Source organism: Saccopteryx leptura, chromosome 10, assembly GCF_036850995.1.
Source record: "Saccopteryx leptura isolate mSacLep1 chromosome 10, mSacLep1_pri_phased_curated, whole genome shotgun sequence".
Taxonomy (NCBI): domain Eukaryota; kingdom Metazoa; phylum Chordata; class Mammalia; order Chiroptera; family Emballonuridae; genus Saccopteryx; species Saccopteryx leptura.
The window spans coordinates 9481183-9501330 of record NC_089512.1 but is presented as its reverse complement, the minus strand read 5'-3'; the positions used below and the strand labels follow the sequence as shown (position 1 = coordinate 9501330).

Sequence of the window (20148 nt, the reverse complement as noted above, 5' to 3'; positions counted from 1 at the left end):
GACGGAAAGGTAGGTATTTGGGGACAAGACAGACCTGAGTTGATAATCCCTGGTCTGAGTCTAACTGACCCCATGAACTGGAGCAAGTCATTTATCTCTTCAAGCCTCCTGTTTCCCATTGGGTAAAGGAGACAATGCCTACCTTACAAAGTGTTGTGAGAATGTGACATAAAGTGTGCAAGGCACACAGCACAGTGCCTGGCACATAGTAGGTGCTCATTAGATATTTATTGAGTGAGTGACCAAACAAATAAATACACCAAATCAGTGCTTCTCAAACTTGGCTCTACATTAGAACCACCTGGAAGCTTTAAAAATCTTGAGGCCAGGCAATACCCCAGACCAATTGCATCAGAATCTTTGGGGGTGGGACCCAAGCATCAGTACACTTTCAAGATCCCCATGTGATCTGGCATGTGGCCCAGATTGAGAGCCATGCCCTGAGGGTTGGAGTGTCACCTCTCTGAGTCCTGATGTCCTCCTTGGTCTGAGTGGAGAAACAGACGCCCTACAGGTTGGCTGTGCGAGGTGGAAATGTGTGGCCCCAGCACAGAGTAGATCTCAGCGGAAGTCAGTTTCCAATCTCCTGCATGTCTTTAGTTAGGTGCAGTCTTCTGCGTGGGCGAGGTAGGCAATGAAACCTCACGGGGGGTCTGAGCGGCACTGGAATTCCCCCGCACACCCACTGAGATGTGTGCTTTGTATTAGCTTGTTCAGGCTGCAAAAACAAAGGCCCACAGGCTGGGTGGCTTCAACAACAGAAATCTATTTTCTCCCAGTTCATGAGGCTGGAAGCTGGAGATCCACGTGCCAGCAGGGTTGGTTCCTTCCGAGGCCATGAGGGAGAATCTGCCCCAGGTCCCCCTCTAGCTCTGGGGGTTGCTGGCGACCTTGCTGTTCCCTGGCTTGTGGTAGTACAACACCAGTTTCACATGGCAGTCTCCTTTTGTTCCTGTCTGTCTCCAAATTTTCCCTTTTTGATAAGGACATCAGTCATACTGGTTAGGGGCCTGCCCCAGCCCGGTGTGACTTTATCTTAACTAATTGCATATGCAATCCTTATCTGTTTCCAGATAAGGTCACTTTCAGAGGTACTGGGGTTAGGAACTTAACATACGAATTTGAGGGAGGGTGGCACACAGTTCAATATCTAACATGCTCTATGCTAATAGAAATGCAGTCCATGACACTTTAGGTCCATAAACTTTCATTTTTAATCATGGGAAGGGATCTTTGAGATCACTGAGTTCAAACCTCTCTGGTTAAGTTGAAAAAGAAACTCCGAAGAGGGGAAAGCATCTTGCTAAGGACCAAACCAGAAAAGTGGGGGGTGACTTCTTCATGTTGGGGCCAACATTTGTGGGTCCTGTAATTTTGAAATGAGCAGAAAATGTTTTGAAGAATTCGCAATGTTCAGTGCTATTGTTCTTGTTCTTGTTTTTAACCCACATTTTCCTTACTATTGGGCAAGATGAGAGGCAGCTTGCTGAACCAGTTGCAATCAAGATGCAGGGAGCAGATACAGGAGGGTACTTTCTTCCCCCGAGTCCCACCGTTCATTGCAAAGTGCCTTGGAATAGTTTCAATGACATGTTTAAAGTGAGTATTCCCAGTTGTGTGGATGATCAAGTGAAGTCATTTTCTCTTAGTTCAGAGGGTTCGTCTAAGTTATCTGGAAAAAGGGTTAGGAATTCCTTGGGACTGGAGTAATCCTATGGGGACATTTCCCCAAATGAGAGTGGCTAGAGGCTGGCCAACTTGAGAGTGGGGTTAGTTCATCTTTGCTGTCTCGCTCCCCCCAGCACAGGCTTTGCACAGAGCAGGCCCTCTACAAATGAGGTCAGGGACCTTGTGGAGGTCTGCACCTGCCCCTCTCGCTCTTCTCCCCAACTCTAATCTCTGCAATCATCCAATTTTCCATGCTCATCTGTCGCCCATTTCTTCTAGCTATGGGTGATGCTCAAGACTGATTTTCTGAAATGGTCAAAATCAAAGAATTAGATCGCCCTTGTCCTCCTCTGGTCGCTCTGGCTTCACTTCCTTCTGTAGGGGTTAGAGAGGTTGTGTGGGAGGAAATGCAACAACCTCACACCTAAAATCTGGGCGGGCTTCATGGTAGAGAGGGTAGCTCTGTACTCAGAACAACTTGGTGAGGAGTTAGGATAACCCTCTTCCCCTTCCCAAACTTCTCCCCCAAACCTGCAAAGTATCTCTCACCAAATTTTCAGGTTTCCTGAAATTTCCAGCAGGAAGCAGTATCATCCCTTTTGGTGGGAGGGCTATTCTCTGGAAGGCCCTTGTTCAGACACACATGGATCATGAGATGGAAAAAAAGCCCGGGTCTTGGAGACAGAAGACTTGGGTGTGAGGCCAGAGGAGAGAGAGGGACAGAAAACTGAGCCACAGGTCACTCAGGTCAGACTTGGCCTCAGACAAGTTTGCCTGAGGCCTAAATGGAGCCAATTTCCCACCATCCTGACCCACACAGGGCTTGTTCCACACTTTACCTCCAATTTTTCTTCTGTATCCCTTCCTTTGCCCCAAATCTAACCCAGTCCTCCAACACTCCCCTAAGCAGAGAACTTTGAAGAATTTTAGGTAATGATCCTGGGTAGAAATTTTTTGTGCATATACTACAATGATGCTTTCTGCTTTTATTAGATGATTTCAGTAGTCGTTCATATTAGTCTGGAGCGGAATGATTTACAAAGCAAGTACCTTCACACACATGACCTCATGCACACCTCTATTGTATGGGTAGAGTCCGTCTTTGTGTTGCCGACAGTTACACAGTGTTACAGATGAGGACACTGAGGCTCTGTGACACCCAAGGTCACAGTGGTTGAATAAAAGACCTTTGGGGTTTGGGTCCAGGGCTCAAATCCCAACAGACTTCTCAGCTAGTTTCCCTTGGGAAACTTTTCTACTGGACTTCCCATACTTGCAAGTCTCTTTGTCGCATCACAGGGAGTTTTCACGATTGAAACCCATCAGGAGGTGAACAAATCAGGTGATGTCTGGGCTGGTGGGCTCTAGAGAAGAATTCATGAGAAGCCCATAGGCGGTACCAGGAGTTGACTGGAAGATGTAATATAAGCAAGTGTCAGAGAGGAAATGGAAGTAGAAAAAAAAAATGTCCAAAAGAGGGTCTTCTATCCATTTACTCAACCAACCACAGATACGGTGGGGCATCAAGGAAGGTTCTAGACATGCAACACAGATTGTGCCCTCGAGGAAACTCCACTCTGGCTGGGGTCATCTGAGCTCTGGGGCTGCCCTGGGCTTGGAGGCACGTTCCTATGCGGAAGTCAGCCAGCGTTCTCTCTTCTTGTTTTGTTGGAGAGAGCGTGGAGATGGAAATGCTGGGGAAGGACCTTCCTTAGGCACCGCTGGGGGTTTTTATGCTCCAGGTGTGGCAGGTCTGCAGCCCTGAGTCCAGGGCGTCAGTTTTCACCTGCTGGGGGAGGGATAGGCCCACAGAGTCTAGCTGAGGTCGAACAGTGGTTTCAGTGGGTGGGTGCGGGGGGGGGGGGAGGAGCAGAAAGTGGTGGCCCGTGAAGGGGGTGATCAGAGAAGGCAGAGCATGGTCCCTGGTCTCTATCACGCTTCCTTTCTGATAGGATGGCCCTCTTTCTTTCTGTTTAGGCCTCTCTGTCTCCATGCCTCTTCCCCTGGATTCCCAAGGAGCTGGATTAGGAGAAGACTCTTGGTTAAAGATCCTCCAGGGGCCTAGTCTATTGGGAGTGCAAAGAGACGGACATGATTGTACTTAATGAAGTGCTCCTAAGGATATGGCTGTATGTGTTGAAAGAAATACTTGGCTATGCATCTTGGGACTTGAAGGATTGAAGGAACGGGATGGGACAGGAAGACAGCGGATCAGGCCTTTCAAAGGGCATGTTCTGTGGTGATATAAGACATGTGGTGGAAAGCAACAAACACTATTTTGGAGGGGACAAGCAGAGTGACATGTCAACCCGGAGTGCTCTCCTGAATTAAAGACCGGGGAGGACTCCCTGAAGGAGCTGGCCTTTGGGCTGAAGCTTGTAGATTAGGGAGCAGAAGGACAAGTGTCCCAGGCCCGGGTGACAGCATGCCAGCGGCCCAGAGGAAACCGGGAGAAAGATGTCCGGAAGACGAGCCAGTGGTCTTTTGTGGTTGGGTCCCAAGCTGGTGGGGGTCGGAGCTCAGGGTGGAGTAAGAATGGAAAAATCGCCCTGGCCGGTTGGCTCAGCGGTAGAGCATCGGCCTAGCGTGCGGAGGACCCGGGTTCGATTCCCGGCCAGGGCACACAGGAGAAGCACCCATTTGCTTCTCCACCTCTCTGCCGTGCTTTCCTCTCTGTCTCTCTCTTCCCCTCCCGCAGCCAAGGCTCCATTGGAGCAAAGATGGCCCGGGCGCTGGGGATGGCTTCTTGGCCTCTGCCCCAGGCGCTAGAGTGGCTCTGGTCGCAATATGGCGACGCCCAGGATGGGCAGAGCATCGCCCCCTGGTGGGCAGAGTGCTGCCCCATGGTGGGCGTGCCGGGTGGATCCCGGTCGGGCGCATGCAGGAGTCTGTCTGACTGTCTCTCCCTGTTTCCAGCTTCAGAAAAATGGAAAAAAAAAAAAAAAAAAAAAAAAGAATGGAAAAATCAGTTGGGTTGCAGGGGCCTTGGAGGACTTGCTAAGGAGTTGGGGCTTTGTTTGGATGTCATAAAGAGCCACTAAGGGTTTTGTGCACCGTGGTTTCAATGCAGAGGACATTGGTGCGGAGAGATGGGCAGCAGGAAGACGCTGAGGGAGCGAGGCCACTCGGGGGTGAACCCACGGGCGTGCATTGGCGAGAACAACTTAGAGAGATATTGGGAAGGCAGGGTCCACAGAACTTGGCCACAGGAGTGGAGGGGAAGGGAGTGGAGGGGAAGGGAGTGGAGGGCTCAAAGAGGACTTGGGTCTGCAGGGTGGGTGACTGGGGAGGGGTGAAGCGGAAAGGGGTGACTCTGAAGTGTCAGCTCACTATCCACCTGGGAAGAATGAGGTTTCGGAGTACTGTTCACCTTGGGTGCCTTCACCAAGTTGGGTGCTTACTGTATTTCCCCATCATGTTTAAGACGATCCTATCTATCAGACGCACCTTAATTTGGGGGCCCGAATTTTGAAAAAAATATGTATTACATAAAGTTATTGAATGCAAGTTTTATTCATCATCAAATTCATATAACTCCTCATCACCGTCAAAACTCCCATCCATTAGCTTGTCCTCATCTGTTCTGATGAGGAATCCCTGTCTTTAACAATGAGCGCAAAAACAAGCGTGAAAAAGCGGGAAATGCAAGCAAAAAAATCTACAGCCGCTGTGTAAGATGCACTCAGTTTTCAGACCCCAGATTTTTTGGAAGAAGGTGCGTCTTACACACGGGGAAATAGGGCACTTATCTGGGACCTCAGAGCTGGACTGTTGGCACCTGGGGAGTAGCAACTGTACCTTGTTCGTCTTTACATCCCCCACATACATGCTTCATGCAGAAGGAAGCACTTATTGAATCATCTTTTCCATAAAAGATTTCTGAACTCAATATGCAAGTGCCGGTTCATGTGCTCAAAACGGGAATTGTGATACAGAACACGTCGCCAGTCTGGTTGTGGGTGTTTAGAATCCGGATTTCGTTCTGACTGTGCTTATTTGAGGATATGGTTACTTCTGTCCTGCAGACAACCTCACCCAGTCATCACTGAGGGGCACAGAACCAAGAACCAATGCTCCCCGAAATCAGCTGGGGCGACACTACCGCCGGCAGCGGGAGAGGCCCTGTGGCCGGCAGCCTGCATCTGCGCGGTCATCGCGCGCAAGGAGTTTCCACCCCCCATCGAGTCCTGAAGGGTGCTCCTTCCTGGGAATCCGTACGTGTCTTCGACCCTCCTGAACAAAGCAAGGATAAGAAATCCGTGTCTAAATAAACGAAGGAATGAATAATAAACTCAGAATCCAAGAAATGTTTTCTTGATGGCAATATAAAATTTCCAGGTGGGGAAGCTACATTTCTGCCGAAAAGCTCTTGAACCTTTCTGAAAACCTCAGGTTCTCATTTATTACATAGAGCTAACGATCCCAGAGTCACTCCCTCCTTTTAGTCAACAAATATCTAGTGAGCATTTACTGTGTCTGCCTTCCTCCATCCCTCCTTCTCTCCGTTCCTCTCTTTCTTCCTCCACTCCTTCCTTTACTTCCTCCCGTGAAATGTGGAAGTCCTGATGACAAGATTGTTTGGAAAACCCCGCGCGCGTAATGTATCGTAATGTATTTCTTTCGCCCCCACGCCTGCAGCCGTAGCGCCCCCAACACTGCACCTTCTGCAGGACCGCTTCCTGCACCCCTTCTCCTGGCTCCCGCCGCAGCCCCTCGGCCCGGTCCGTTCACCCTGCAGCACCCAACTCCCCCTTCAGTAGAAGGAGGCGCCCTCGTAGCGGAAGGCGCCTGGGGAGTGAGGCGCCGGGGAGAGGCTGGGCGCCTGGGGTCGGCAGAGCCAGAAGCGGCGGAGCAGACTTTTGAGGTGTCTGCGGAACTTGACGCCGACGAAGACGTAGAGCACCGGGTTGAAGCAGCAGTGGGAGAAGGCGATGTTGCGGCAGACGAGCAAGGCGTAATCCAGCTGCTGGCTGACCCGGCAGCTCTGAAGGACCCCCAGGTTCAGCAGCGTCTGCAGGAACAGGATCAGGTTGTAGGGCGTCCAGCTGAGGAACTGCGCCAGCACGATGGTGAGGATGAGCCGGACGGTCCGGTGGTGGCGTTTGGACGGCGAGCGGAACAGAGTCCTGAGAATCTCCACGTAGCAGAACAGGATAATCCCCGTGGACAGCAGGAAGAAGACGTTGTGCTGGTAGACCGAGGCCCGGAACCACTTGTATTCTGAATAATCACAGCGTGAAGTGTCCGAGTTGTGAAACACTTTATGGAAGAGGGCATCGAGGAGGGAGGACAGGACGCTGGCTGCCCACACGGCTGTGGTCACCGACACGCGGCAGCGGAGGGTGTGGACGCGCAGGGAGGAGAGGGGGTGCACCACCGCCATGTAGCGGTGGATGGTCATGATGGTCAGGAAGAAGATGCTGTTGAAGAGGCTGACGGAGAAGACCATGTTGAAGAGCTTGCAGAAGAAGTCGCCCAGCACCCAGCCCCAGTGGTATTCCAAGGTCCACAGAGGCAGCAAGCAGGAGAACACCAGGTCTGAGAGGCACAGGTTGAGGATGAAGACATTGGTGAGGGACTCCAGGCTCTCGTACTTCACCAGGACCCACAACACCAGGCTGTTGCCAGCCAGGCTGAGGAGAAACACCAGGCAGTAGAGGATGGTGGTGCTGAAGGTGGCGAAGGTGAAGCTCTGCTTCTCACACAGAAAACTCTGAGGATCATAATCATAAAACGTGGTGGACCCCGGGGTGCTTGAGGGCTCCATCTGGACATTGAGAGCCTCTGAAATGAAACAGACCCACAGGTTAAAGCCAGGCGGTGAGGCTAGCATTCAAGGGAGTTCAAGTTGCAGTACTGTGTGGTCCACGGTCCAGCTGCCAGTTGGTGAATTATTATTTGTAAGGAGATTAGGAACTTTCACTAGAACACGGAGTAGTCGTTAAGCACACTCTTTAGTTTGGTTAGCATTTTTTTCTTAGCAGGATTTTCCTGATGGAGGAAGCAGTGCATGGATTGACCTTCTGTCATAAGTCCCTTTTCTCCTTGAAGAGGGGTATTTGGCTAGCACCAGGTGGACCAGTCTCCTAGGTGTAGGAAAAAGAAGTGGAACTGGACTCTAAAACTGGAGATCAAATCTGGGCTCCGTTGCTGTGTTCCCTAGTAAGCTCTTGAACCTTTCTGAACCTCAGGTTCTCATTTATTACATAGAGCTAACGATCCCAGAGTCACTCCCTCCTTTAGTCAACAAATATCTAGTGAGCATTTACTGTGTCTGCCTTCCTTCATCCTCCTTCTCTCTGTTTCTTTCTTTCTTCTTCCACTCCTTCCTTTACTTCCTCCCGTGAAATGTGGAAGTCCTGATGACAAGATTGTTTGGAAAACCACGCTGTCTCCTGGGACAGGGCCAAACAGAGATGACACTAATGGAGCAAACATCTCTCTTAGGGATAAAGAACAAGAGCCCCACGTTCTGGGCATATCTCTGCCATAGAAATGTTTGGCTGACCTCTCTGAATCATGCCGGCACCAGCGAAAGCTAAAAATAACTAAATTGAGATTTGAGCTGCTGCCCAGTTCAGGGGAGATGGAGTTTAGAGTTTGACCAGTCAAGTTAATTGCCTGCTGAACAAACAAGCAACATATAAACAATCAATACTTTGCAGAAGAACAAAACAGAATCCCGTCCCCACAACACAGCTTCCATAACGTTCAGTTATGGAATTACCCAGCATATGAAGAAATAGGAACATATGGCCCATACTCAGAACGAATGACAATCAAGAAACTGACCCTGAGATGATCTAGAAGATGTTGGAATTTGCAATTAGGATGAAAATGCAACTATTATAACAATGCTCAAGGGAATAAAGGAAAAATATCCACAATGAATGAGAAAATAAGGAATGTCAGCAGAGAAATAAAATTATATTTATATAAAGCATTCAAAAGGATTTAGAAATCAATAACAATAAGATACCTAGAAAGACCTTAATAATTTGGAAGTACATAATGTACTTCTTTCTAAAGAAGCTATAAATCAAAGAGGAAATCACAAGGCAAATTATAAAATATTTTGAACTAAATAATAATGAAAATAGGACATCTCAAAATTCATGGGCTGCAACTAAAGCAGTGCTTAGAGAAAATTGTGTAGTTTTAAACGCTTTAATTAGGAAGAAGAAAATTTGAAAATCAGTTATTTAAAATCGGTGGCTCAGAAACTAGAAAGAGAACAAAATAAACCCAAAGTAAATAGAGGAAGTAAGTAATGAAGATAAAAAGTAAAGAAATAGAAAATAAGGAAGAGAACAAATACACAAAACAATAACTAATTGTTTGAAAAATATTTGTAGGCCCTGGCCAGTTGGCTCAGCAGTAGAGCATGGCCTGGCATGTGGAAATCCCAGGTTTGATTCCAGGTCAGGGCACACAGGAGAAGTGCCCATCTGCTTCTCCATCTCTCCCACTCTCTCTTCTCTCTCTCTCTCTCTTCCCCTCCTGCAGCCATGGCTCAAACTGTTTGAGCAAGTTGGCCCTGGGCACTGAGGATGGCTCATTGGCTCTGCCTCAGGCACTAAAATAGCTTGGTCGCTAAGCAATAGAACAGAGGCCCCAAATGGGCAGAGCACTGCCCAATAGGGGGCTTGCTAGGTAGATCCCAGTCAGGGCACAATTGGGAGTCTATCTGCCTCCCTGCCTCTCAAGAATAAAAAAAAAAAAAATCTGTAAAGGTAATAAAACTAGCTAGATTATGAAAACCAAAAAGAGAACAGAAACTGTCAACAGCAGGTATAAAAGAATGGTTGTTGCTACAGATCTTAGAGATTTTAAAAGAATGACAAAGAAATATCATATTAATTTTATCTTAACAAATTCAACAACTTAAATGAAATTAAAAAGAAGCTTAAAAACTCAACTTACTAAAACTGACATGAAATGACATAGTAAACTGAACTGTCCTGCATTTATTACAGAAATTTAGTGAACTATAGAAAAAGTTTCCCTACAAAAAACCGCCAGGACTAGATGATTTTTCTAGTGAATTCTGTCAAACATTTACAGAAGAAATGACACTAATCTTATTCAAACTATCTGAAATATGAGATGGAATACTTCCCAAACCATTTTATGAAGCCAGCATAATCCTGATACCAGACAAAAATATTGCAATAATAATTAAAAACCCTTACAGACCAAAATCCCCTGAACATAGGAACAAAACCTTTTGACCAAATATTAGCAAATCAAGTCCAGCAATATATTTAAAAGGGATAATACACCATGGCCAAGTGGTGCTTATCTAAGAAATACAAGATTGGTTTAATATTTGAAAAATCAATCAATTTAAGTCACCATATTAACGGAATAACGACCCAACTATATGATCCTTTTAGATAATTTCAGAAAAGCATTTGACACAACTGTCAAAATGCTTTTATGTCATGGCATAAACTTTCAGCAAATGAGAAATAAAGGGAATATCGGGCATCTACAAAAACCACTCCACTTTTCTGTTGGTTATTTACTTATTTACTCAAGATTTCGGAGGCACTCATGGGTACGGGCCTGGAAGACCTTGTTAGTACAAAGGTGAATGTCGCCAGATCCCAACCACTCTGGGTTACATTCTAGTTTGGTTCTCGTTTGCCTGTCATTGCTCTCCTTCCCTATCTCCTTGGCCCACTCAACTTGAAGAGAATAAACTTATCTTCCTGGTCCACAACATAATTTGGATTGAGAGACACACTTCTCAATTATCCAACTACCAATAACAACACCACAAAATCAAAAAAACAAAACCCACCTTACATAAAGGACTTGCAACCAAATAAACACCTCCATTTACTTTAGCATAAGGAAAAGAAAAGTGTTATATACTACAATTCTACTGCAAGTACCATCTACTGACCAGCTTTCTAGCACTGCAGGTTTGGGGAACTCCCAGACCTATGGAATCAGAGCCTCTGGATATAGGGCTCAGGAACATGCATATTTACTAGCTTTTCAGGTGGTTCCAATGACCACCAAAGTCTAAGAATTCCTGGTAAACATTAGGCTTAAATTGGCCCTTTTGAATCCAGAGCCCCAATAAAACTCAAATTCCCTTCATCCAACTCCCATTAGGTCAACTTCTTTGGTAAAGATTTCTTCCACCCAACCTCCCTCCACCCAGGGAGAGTAGTGCAAGGTTGTAGTTAATTTGCTTCCTAGTCATTTGCTTCCTAGTCTCTCTCTTAATGGCTTCCTGGCCTTCCCTTTGAAATGCAGCAAAAAGTTTACCTTCAGGGATGTCAGGGAAAGCTTGCATTGGGGATGGACCTGACCATTAGGGGAGTTTAAATCACAATAGTTGTTTGTGAAAGCCTAGCCACAGGCTCTGGTCTCAGCTGTTCCCCAGAGATTTCTGACCTCTTGGCTGTCTTCAGAATTTACCAAGGACATCAAGCCTATGATACATCGAAAAACTTGTGTTCTGCAGCAGGATTTCCCCTTCTCCTGCTCACTGTTAAGTCAATAACCAAAGCCACAAACCCCGATGTGCTAATCTGAGCTTGCCCAGGTGCAGACAACCCCATGCCAGCAAAACCCTGAACCCCTATATCTAAGGCTTGCTCCTGCAGCTTGGGGCTGACACCCTTAGGCTGGTCTCAGCCCGCTTGCATCTAGTATCCAAGCACTTTTAAAATACACTTTTCTCTTGGAACACACCAGTGTCGTATTTTCAGTTCGTCCCACAGTTTCTGCCTTTCAGTATAGGCTATTAAAATTAGAGAAAAACACAAGTTTAAAGGAACTCACCTATAGCTTCACCCCTTTACATGTGTCTTCAGGCAGAAATGGGGCTTTCAGATTTTGCTCAATGAAAATGAAACAACTGTCCTACCAGGTAAGTTGGAGAAGGGTGGGGTAAGACTGTTGTGTAGAGAGAAGGGAAAGTCTTTGTTAATCCTTCCTCTTCCCACCACCAGGCTTCCTGATTTGATCCACCTCCAACACCCTTACTATCGTCTTAGACCTCATGTTAGAACCTGGCTACAGCACCGGTCACACAGTCAAGCGCTAGTTACCCATCTCATCTCCACAGGCAGGTGGGTCGGATAACATACAGGTCCTCTGAGCCCTGGGTTCCTCCAAGGGGAGATTCAAGTAACTTTGGAGTTAGAAGGGATGTTAAAGGCTAATATATCTTTTAAGTTGTATTTTTATCTTATCAAAAATTGTATTTGATTTATGTACTAGTTATATATAGTTAGGATTATTTAGTATTGAGATAAAATTCATGGAACATAAAATTTACTACTTTAAATTATAGAATTCAGAAGTATTTTGTCTATTCACAATTGTATGATCACCATTATTCTCCAATTCCAGAACATTTCCATCACCCCCCAAAGAAGTTTTGTGCTTGTTAGTCATCAGTCCCACTCCCCACCTCCCTCCATTCCCTGACAACCACTAATTGACTTTCTGTCTTCTATGGATTTCTCTGTTCTGGACATTTCATGTAAGTGACTCTATACAATATGTGACCTCTTGTGTCTGCCTTCTTTCACTTAGCATAATGTTTTGAAGGTTCATCCATATTGTGGCATGTGTCAGTACTTCATTCCTTTATATAGTTGAATACTTGATTACATAATACAGTTGAATAATCCCATTGTATAGATAAACCACATTTCATTGATCCATTCATCAGTTAAAGGATATTTGGGTTGTTTCCATTTTTGGTTCTTATGCATTGTGTTGTTCTGAACATTCATGTACATTTTTTTAAAAGACTTTATTTATTCAATTTTCAGAGAGGATAGAGAGAGAGAGAGTGAGAAAGAGGGAGAGAGAGAGAGAGAGAGAGAGAAAGAGAGAGAGAAGGGGGGAGGAGCAGGAAGCATCAACTCCCATATGTGCCTTGACCAGGCAACCCTGGGGTTTTGAACCGGTGACCTCAGCGTTCCAGGTCGATGCCCTATCCCACTGCGCCGCCACAGGTCAGTCATGTGCATGTTTTATGTGGACAGACATTTTTCATCCTCTTGGGTATACCATTCATGTATATGATACCTTAGGACACTTCAGTTAAACTCAGGTACATAATGACATGGGCTGGTGGCTCTCCACTGTCTTAGAGAAAGTGAGCAAAACAAAGGATTAGCTCAGGGCTTCAGATGGTCCATTCAAGCTCTGTATAAGTGACTTGCAAACTTCTGTATCTGTCCTTAGAGAAATCCTATCTCCTGTGGCCACTAGGCTGAGATTTCTGGAAACCAAATCTTTCAACCTGCAGTGGCCAAATTATAATGCAAATAAAATCTACAGCCCTGCAGGGTGTCTTTTATTAGAGGGAGGTCATTGATTGAGAAAAAAGGAGAGCCTGGAAATTGGAAGGGGAACATATGGGAAGATCTCAAGTAAGCTGGGGGTATAGGACCCTTAACCTGCCAGTAGAGGCAGCCTTTCCACCTCTGTGTGACCCACCAAGCCATCATCAAGCGGGGGTGTTAGATGCGAGACTGGGATCAAGGAGACTCTGAAAGCACAAGTAAGTTACATGAGGAAGTGGCCCAAATGCCCATGGCCCCTACTCTTGCTATATTGCTTTCTCACTCCCAGCCCCGCACTTATGACCTCACAATGGCTTCCCTATGTCCAGATGAATAGAAAAGACAAAAACGCATGTCAGGTTGACAGATCGTTCTGTGTGACCTGCAGACACTACCCTAAGGTGGTCCACTGGAGGAGCCCTGCAGCTGCTTTCTGGGACATTCCTGCAGGACAGCAGTGAAGGGGAGTCCTCCTAGTGGGCAGAGCTTTGAGCACCCTGCCCGGTTGTTCGTTTGCTCAGAAAGAGTGGCGGGTACCCACACTCTCACTCGTGTTATTTCCAGACAGCTTCCGGGTTCAATGCCCCCCAGCTCAGCCTGGCACATCAAATTTGTTTGTTGATTTTGGAAGGAAAATCTTATTTCCCTGATCCCGGTTTTGGAGACAGAGAGGTAAAATGCTTTTACTTTTAGTCTGTGTAACATGCAGCTTGCATTTCCCACTTCTAGCAAAAAGGTTCCTAGTCACTTTTCACTTTTATTCAACCACCCCATGATCACTACAAGATTTTTTTTTTGGGGGGGTTCAACTTTATTGAGGTATGTGTAAGCCAGGGTTCTATGAGAGAAACAGAAACAAAAAGATAAAAAAAATAATCTCTACATATATATATGATATTTAGATATAATTTATAAATACATATTTATAACTTATATATTTATACATAATATAAAATCATATGTATAACATAAATTATAAATATATACATTTACAATATACATGTATTTATAGATACATTTATAATAACACGTACACACATTACAATAACAAAGTCATACCGCTACCTAACGTAATACAACTATCTTGCATACAGCTGAAAGTGTGCTAATCCTTTCTCCAGATAGGTTGCAAAATTCTTGGGTGGTATTCATTCTTTTTCTGGATATCCAGTAACTTTAATACATAATGTAAGTTGTTTGTTATTAATATATCTTACGTTAGGGTAAGAAAGGGAAAAAATTTTGTTGTTTAGTACACATGTATATAGTACTCTTAGTACTATCCACTGAAATGTGAGTGGTTCAGGTTTTAGGAATGAAGGTTTGGATCACACATCAGTCAAAGAACTATGGGCCCTGGCTGGTTGGCTCAGCAGTAGAGTGACGGCCCAGTGTATAGAAGTCCCAGGTTTGATTCCTGGTCAAGGCACACAGGAGAAGCGACCATCTGCTTCTCCACCCCCCTCCTTCTCTTTCTCTCTCTTCCCGTCCTGCAGCCATGCCTCAAATGGTTAGATTTTTTAAAATCTTTTTGTTTCTGTTTCTCTCATTTTTTTTGGGGGGGGGGTCAACTTTATTGAGGTATGTGTAAGCCAGGTTCTATGAGAGAAACAGAAACAAAAAGATAAAAAAAATAATCTGACTTATACATACCTCAATAAAGTTGAACCCCCCCCCCCAAAAAAAAAATCTTGTAGTGATCATGGGGTGGTTGAATAAAAGTGAAAAGTGACTAGGAACCTTTTTGCTAGAAGTGGGAAATGCAAGCTGCATGTCACATAGACTAAAAGTAAAAGCATTTTACCTCTCTGTCTCCAAAACCGGGATCAGAGAATTAAGATTTTCCTTCCAAAATCAACAAGCAAATTTGATGTGCCAGGCTGAGCTGGAGGGCATTGAACCCGGAAGCTGTCTGGAAATAACACGAGTGAGAGTGTGGGTACCCGCCACTCTTTCTGAGCAAACGAACAGCCGGGCAGGATGCTCAAATATATATATATCACAAAATAAAGAAGATATACTCATAACAGTTACAATTCTCATTTCCACATCTGGCCACATTGCAGCCACCTCTTCCACTATCTATTCCAGATTCTTGTCACACCTTTGCTGTCATAGTTCTTTTTTTTTTTTTTTTTTAAGTGAGAGGTAGGGAAGCAGACACACAAGCTCCTGCATGCACCCCAACTGAGATCCACCTGGCAAGACCCGACAGGGTAATGTTCTGCCCATCTTGGGCTGCTGCTTTATTGCTTGGTAACTGAGCTATTTTTAGTGCCTGAGGCTAGGACATGGAGTCATTCTCAGTGCCCAGGGCCACCTTGCTCGAAACATTTGAACCATGGCTGCAGGATGGGAAGAGAAAGAAAGAGAAGGAGGAGGGGTGGAGAAGCAGATGGTCGCTTCTCCTGTGTGCCTTGACTGGGAATCAAACCCGGGACTTCCACACACTGGGCCGTCACTCTACTGCTGAGCCAACCAGCCAGGGCCCATAGTTCTTTGACTGATGTGTGATCCAAACCTTCATTCCTAAAACCTGGACCACTCACATTTCAATGAATAAGTACTAAGAGACATGCTGAGGAACTGCCAGTATTCCAGACATATTCTTTCTTACTTCTATTGTGTAGTGACAGGTCAGTTTCCTTCGGCTGTCAAGACAGTGACTGCCTTCTTTGCCTGTTGATTCAGAGGCAAGAGGAGCCCAAGGTGTCCAGATGGCCATCTTAACATCTAGTTCAACGAAATCATTGTTATGTCCCCTGATAGAAGCATTCCTCCCTTTGGATCCAAGACCTCCAGACGAGCAGAGCATAGGGTTGTGGGAACAGGAAGCAAACATTTTGCTAATGAATCACTACTGGTAATAGTGGAGCTCCTCTCACTGTTTCCCTTTCATTCCTGGGCCAGTGAGTCCTGACCATGAGAGAAATAGCACCAGAGACTGGTGAGAGGAGTGCATGTTGCAGAACCTCCATCCTTAGCACTGTGGCCACCTCCTCATGAGCCCACTGAGCAATAAGAGAGGCATCTGGAGAAAGGCTGACTGGTACCCACAGAATGAGTCATCCTGTACATACGCTTGATTATTAAAACCCTCTGCTGAGCTCATCCTTTGGTGCTCCCTTGCCTTTCTTTTACAGGATGTTGTTCAACATATTTGTTGAGAACCCCTGGGGCTGAAGCCTGGTGTCTGCTATCTGGCCTGACCTACAAGGGCCACTTTCACGCCTTATTTCCTGGGTTCCAAGGACCCTCTGGGATAGGCCTCTTAGAATCAGAAGACACAGCCTTCGCCTGTGGAGGCTGAAGGTAGGTGCAGGTGAGAGGTGCAGAGAACGGAGGTCATGTGGTCGGTGCTGGAAGGAGCCATGAGTGTGCAGGGCCTGGGCCTCTTTCCCCCGTCTCCTGGCTTCTGGGCATGGTGGGTGAATCTGAGCATTGGACTGAGGGCTTTGATTCAGTGGCCCAGCTGCACCCAGCACTGGGGGCAGCCCAAAGCTGGATTTGGAGAGTCTGGCATAGAGGATATCTCCTTTGGGGTGGTCCATTCCTGGAGCCCCCAAGGGCAGGGTTTGGTGTGGCCATGAACCATGGAGGGAGTGGCACAAGGTTTGGGGGGGGGTCTTAATTAGCCAGAGACCAATATTGACAATGCTCATCACACATAGACACCAATGAAGCAGTGGCATTAGGACCAGGACACCTCTGGGACCTCTGGGCTTTATCATTGCGCAGTTACGTTCAGGAGAAGGTAGATAGTTCTGAACTTCCTAAAGCCACAAAGCATGAAAGCCTGACCTTCCTAGAGGAGATGCAGGCCCCTGGGCAGCAAGGCCAATGGGCATGAGGTCCTGCGCCAGCCATGGAAGTGCCTGCTCAGGTCTCCTTCAGGGACATCTGTAGGGTGCGTGGTTGACTGGTGGCCCCAGCTGCCTCCACCACGCCCCCTGAGGCCACGCGCCACTCTCTTGCTGCTTCTAGCCAGCGACTGAGTTTGGGAGGGTATTAGGGCCCTTGCACTGTTGCCCGAACCAGCGTTCCTCTAAGGGTGGATTCTGCCCTGGGACTGCCCGTTGGGCTGGCCAGCATTTTCTCGGATCTAAGCTGCTGTGTGAGGCTCCTCCAGACTGCTGCTTCTTCCTTCCCCTCTCCTCACCCCGGAGTTGGACCGGCATCACGTCCTAAGGGTGCTGCTACCTGACGACTCATTTTATCCTTTTGCACCTTGTCATTCTTCAAAGCATTGCTCTGCTTTTGGCAAATTTTTTATCCGATAATGGTTTATTTAACAATCATAGTGCCAGCGGCCGATGTGTACTGAGCACTTACATTATACCAGACACTGTGTAACTGTTGGTTGGACTGTCGTCTAGACGACAGTCTCCTGAAGGCAGACACCTCTTCCTGTCCTGTTCTCTGCTCTCTCTGTTTCCGGGACAGCGCCTGGCACATATCAGAAGCTCAGCAAACACGTGTGGAGTGGAAACCCCCCACAGTTGAGCTAGCAAGCGTTTTCTAGTTCTTTTCCCGTGTGGGAGAATCAATATGAGTATGAATTTTTTATTGCTCCTTCCATTGATGGGTGGAGTCTAATTTTACTCTTCTTGAACATGAGTGGGTCTTAGGGACTAGCCTGACCAATAGAATTCAGCGCAAGTGACATTCTGGGACTTGTCGGTCATCAGGAGCCCGGCAGTCTTCAGCTGGATCCCTTGGAACATTCTCGTTGGGAGCCGGGAACCACAGCTTGTGAAGTCCAGCTTCAGAGGCTGCGGCAGCTGAGGCCACCGCGTGGCTGAGACCACGTGGGCGGGGCCAGACCCAGCTCTCCCGCCTCCTCCACCGAAACCCAGGCCGGCTGAGGCCACCACGCGGCTGAGGCCACCACGCGGCTGAGGCCACCACGCGGCTGAGGCCACCACGCGGCTGAGGCCACCACGCGGCTGAGACCACGTGGGCGGGCCAGGCCCAGCTCTCCCGCCTCCTCCACCGAAACCCAGGCCGGCTGAGGCCACCACGCGGCTGAGGCCACCACGCGGCTGAGGCCACCACGCGGCTGAGGCCACCACGCGGCTGAGGCCACCACGCGGCTGAGGCCACGTGGGCGGGGCCAGGCCCAGCTCTCCCGCCTCCTCCACCGAAACCCAGGCCAGCTCAGGGGCACCGAAGACCTCCGCTGAAGCTACAGGGAAAAGAATCACCCAGCTGAGCCCCGCTCAAGTTCTTGAGTCACAAAATGAGGAGAAATAATAAAACGGTTCTCATCTAAAGCATTCTAAGCATCTGGGTGGCTCGTTACACGGCAGGCAGCGGTCGGAACAGGCAGCACTGGTGACTGGTGACGGGAAAACCCCAGTCTGTTTTCCATCCTGCCCGCACCCCCACGCGCAGATAACGCATGAAGGCGACCGCACCGGGAGCTTTGTCAGCTCTCCAGCAGCGCACCTTTGATGTGGCTGGAGAGGGGGTGCCTTCTCTGTGAAGCTTCCATTTGCAGCACAGCCGGGAAATCCCCCCCGAGGGCTGGCCTGCCGCTTCCTAGCAGAGCTCTGGCAGCTGAGTTGCTGCTCTGGGCCCCGGGCCGAACCTTCACCCGGCACCCCTTCCACCTTGGGTGGCAGCTCACTCACTGACTCCTGCCTAGAGCCCCTTTCCTGAAAAGCATGTTCTGCCCACCCGACTGACCGCGCGCGCGCGCGGGTTTGGAGAGAGGGATTTCACACTGAGAGCCGGGCAGGACCAGCGGCTGGCTGGGGCTGTCCCTGGTCCCACACCGCCTTGCTTCCCAGGGTGCACGTGTCCCAGGCAGAGCAAAGCACATCTGGAATCACCAGTGCTGTCTGTGGGGCACTCCGGAGGGCAGCCAGGTGTGCGGTGAGAGAACTGGGCCCTGGTGGGCGTGCTCTCCAAGCGTAGAGAGTTCTCAGTGGAGCCTTTGCCCATTTCTGGTTGTGCTAATGACTAACCAGACATCTGAGAAGCTCGAGGCCCCTTGGTCTGCTCCCGGGTCTCTGGGGGGGGGGGGGGACTGTGGGGATGTCCCTGGGGCTCCAGGCATTTGCCAGTTCATCCTGAGCAGAGGGGGCCCCTCTTCTCTCTCTATTGCTTTGGTGGGCGGGTGGGGGTGACAGCATTCCTGGCAGAGAGAACAGAGTTTGGAGAAGAGTAAGTATAGGATGTGTTTGTGATTTTAGTGAGACAGGCACACATCAAGGCTAGACCTTGTGGAACCTGGGGCATTCGTTATGCTCTTGGGGACACAGCCATCATTTCTGAGCGGGAAGTTGGTGTGGGCACTGCTATGTGGGGCTGCTAATGAATGCAGCTTCCCAGGGCCTACCCAGACCTGGAGAAATAAGCTCTTCCGGGGGGGCTCAGGCTGCCGCCTTTGTAACAAGTGTCTAGGACGGTTCTGCGGATGGAAACCAGGTAGTGTAAGGTTTAGCCTCGTGGGCTCTGGAGCTAGGCTGCTGGGGTTCAAACTCGGACTTCAGGATCCAGTGCCCATGTATATAATTTTGGTGCCTCTGTTTCCCTATATGAACTGCAGATAATTACAGCATCCACCTCACTGACTATGTGACGTCAGGCCTGGCATTATTTTAGGTGCAGGGGGCTAAAAAAGGAATAAACTATCTTCCTTGCCCCTAAGATGCTTGGGGTTCCCAGATATGGGAAGGGGCAATGAGGATGCGGCGTGGTAAGTATGATGTGAGGGACTGGCTCTGGGCACACCAGCCTCGGAGAGGCAAGGAAGGCTTTCCTGGGGCATCCTGACAAAGGAAGTTCTGAAGGATGAGTAGGAGTTTTCCAGGGGGCAGATGCCAGGTGTAGAGAAACACATGCCACAGTGCACACCCTGGGCCCGCCCGGGGGTTCAGAGCAGATGAGGGGTGTGGTGTACGAGGCAGGGCTGTCAGTGGTTGAAGCTGAGAAGATGAGCAGCGTCCACTGGTTGGGTTGAGTCAGGTTCCCCGATGCCTTCGGTTCTGGCCAGCTCAGCTCACGCACTGCACGTCCTCACCACGAAAGTCACCTTGTGTGCCGAAGAATGACACTCCCCCCGGATTAGTCATGTAGCGTTCCGCGGTGGTGCTCAGAGTACAAGAAGCCGCAGAGGCCCACACTGCCGCCCGAGGAAACACATGACCACTCT

General features: G+C 48.1%; 1 protein-coding gene across 2 annotated transcripts; it reads right to left on the bottom strand.

Moving 5' to 3' along the window:
• Positions 1 to 6284: 6284 nt before the first annotated feature.
• Positions 6285 to 11578, bottom strand: XCR1 (X-C motif chemokine receptor 1). Of its 2 annotated transcripts, none has more exons than XM_066351061.1 (2): positions 11470 to 11578; positions 6285 to 7452 (listed from the first exon to the last, which is right to left on the bottom strand). In XM_066351061.1, exon 2 carries the CDS (start codon positions 7433 to 7435, stop codon positions 6422 to 6424), a length of 1014 nt encoding a protein of 337 aa, XP_066207158.1. In that variant the 5' UTR covers positions 7436 to 7452; positions 11470 to 11578; the 3' UTR covers positions 6285 to 6421. The 2 variants fall into 2 exon arrangements, with proteins under 2 accessions (XP_066207158.1, XP_066207157.1); XM_066351060.1 differs by lacking the exon at positions 11470 to 11578 and adding an exon at positions 9592 to 9643.
• Between the last annotated feature and the right edge of the window lie 8570 nt (positions 11579 to 20148).